This window comes from Octopus bimaculoides, chromosome 17 (genome assembly GCF_001194135.2).
Source record: "Octopus bimaculoides isolate UCB-OBI-ISO-001 chromosome 17, ASM119413v2, whole genome shotgun sequence".
NCBI lineage: Eukaryota > Metazoa > Mollusca > Cephalopoda > Octopoda > Octopodidae > Octopus > Octopus bimaculoides.
In genome coordinates, this window is record NC_068997.1 from 28446225 (window position 1) to 28448151 (window position 1927).

The following is a 1927-nucleotide window of genomic DNA, read 5'->3' on the forward strand; positions in this document are numbered from 1 at the left end:
ACACAGATAGACAGAGAGGGACACACAGATAGACAGAGAGGGACACACAGATAGACAGAGAGGGACACACAGATAGACAGAGAGGGACACACAGATAGACAGAGAGGGACACACAGATAGACAGAGAGGGACACAGAGAGAGAGAGAGAGAGAGAAATTGTTGAGCTGCAAAAAATAAACTCCTTGAAATATATTTACAGTTCAAAGTTGGAAGACAAAAATCAGGATCTGCTCACCCTGCTTATACAACTTCTGAATTCTTCAACCACAGAGAAATCATCTCTACGGGTTCAGGAACAAGAACAAATATTGGTAAACTAGACATTTTTCACAATTTCATTTGCCTCTGTTTAATCCATTTAATTTATTCATTTCATAAATCTGTGTTGCCATCTTTGCCACTTTTCCTCTCCTCCTACTCTTCCTCATCACCATCTCTGTCATCATCTCCAATTGTGTCATCCTTCATACTGCTGTCCATGTCATTGTTTCTTAGCAATTAAGCTGTCAGCTTTTACCTTTCTCACTGCTTTTGTTAATATAGTAAAATGTATTGGTGCCATGTGAAAAGCACCCAGTACACTCTGTAAAGTGTGGAACAGCATCCAGCCACGGATACCATGCCAAAACAGATGACTGGAGCTCTCTGGCTTGCCAGCAGTTGTCAAACTGTGCAATCCGTATCAACATGGAAAACAGATGTTAAATGATGATGATGCTGTGTTGTGTTAAAATGGTATGTTTAGGTTAAGTCTGTTATGAGCCAAAGGACTCACAAGGCTGGAGCATAACCTGGTTTACAAAGCATACAAATAAATAAGATTACAACATTACCCACCCCGGATGAGATGCCAGTCCTTTGCAGGGTTAACTTCACAGCTATAGTTATGGCCAAGTAGGCTGGAACTGTGTAAAATGAAGTATTTTACTCAACAACCCACTGCCCAATCTGGGAATTGAAACCATGATCTTGGAATTACAGGTGCAACACACTGACCACCTGGTCATCTGCCCTCACTATGTTTTTGTCATGTAATTCTATAAGTGTTGTCTTGATCGATATTGTCTTAATTCCTGTGCTTTCTTCCCCTTTTCATATTTTCCAGACCATTCTTCAAAACTTGTGTGACCCAGAAATAACTCTTGTTTCTCCAGATTCATCTCTGTCTTTCCAAGAACAGGTATGGAAACGAATTCTAATTACTAATTTGTGTTTTGCTTTGACATCTAGCATTGTGTGTGTGTGTGTGTGTGTGTGTGTGTGTGTGTGTGTGTGTGTGTGTGTGGTTGTTGGTGTAGTATGGCCCCAGATCAGCTCCAAGTGGACAAACGTATTTCAGCCATAACTGTTCGTCTTTATTGGGTATTCAGAACTACTTGCCAATGTTTACTTCTTTTTTAAGATGAATGGGTGTAATTTGAGGGAGATTTGGTTGCTATTTCCAGCAGATCGAATGACCAATTAGCAGCTCCCATGCTGGCTTGAGTGGGGTTGTAGAAATTTTGGGAGCGAGACTATTTGACTGACACTTATGGAACACAGAAAACTTCTAGCCATCACCACCTGAAAATCTTATCAAATGAAAAAAAATAGCTTTTTTAGATTATTATTATTATTATGCCAGTGCCGCCTGACTGGCTCCTGTGTCTGTGGCACGTAAACAGCAACATTCGAGCATGGTCGATGCCAGTGCTGCCTGACTGGCTTCCATGCTGGTGGCATGTAAAAAACACCCACTATACTCTCTGAGTGGTTGGCGTTAGAAAGGGCATCCAGCTGTAGAAACCTTGGCAGATCAGATTGGAGCCTGGTGCAACCTACTGGCTTGCCAGTCCTCAGTCAAACCGTCCAATCCATGCCAGCATGGAAAGCAAGCGTTCAACGATGATTATTATTATTATTATTATTATTATTGTTATTATTCAT

At 41.0% G+C, this 1927-nt stretch overlaps 1 protein-coding gene across 1 annotated transcript in view; it reads left to right on the forward strand.

Moving 5' to 3' along the window:
- LOC106870684 (protein virilizer homolog) overlaps window positions 1-1927 on the forward strand; it is a 68649-nt gene that overhangs the window by 56338 nt on the left and 10384 nt on the right. Inside the window, exons 31-32 of the mRNA XM_052974140.1 lie at window positions 201-312; window positions 1107-1339. Coding sequence (XP_052830100.1) covers window positions 201-312; window positions 1107-1339 — 345 coding nt within the window. The remainder of the gene's footprint in view (window positions 1-200; window positions 313-1106; window positions 1340-1927) is intronic.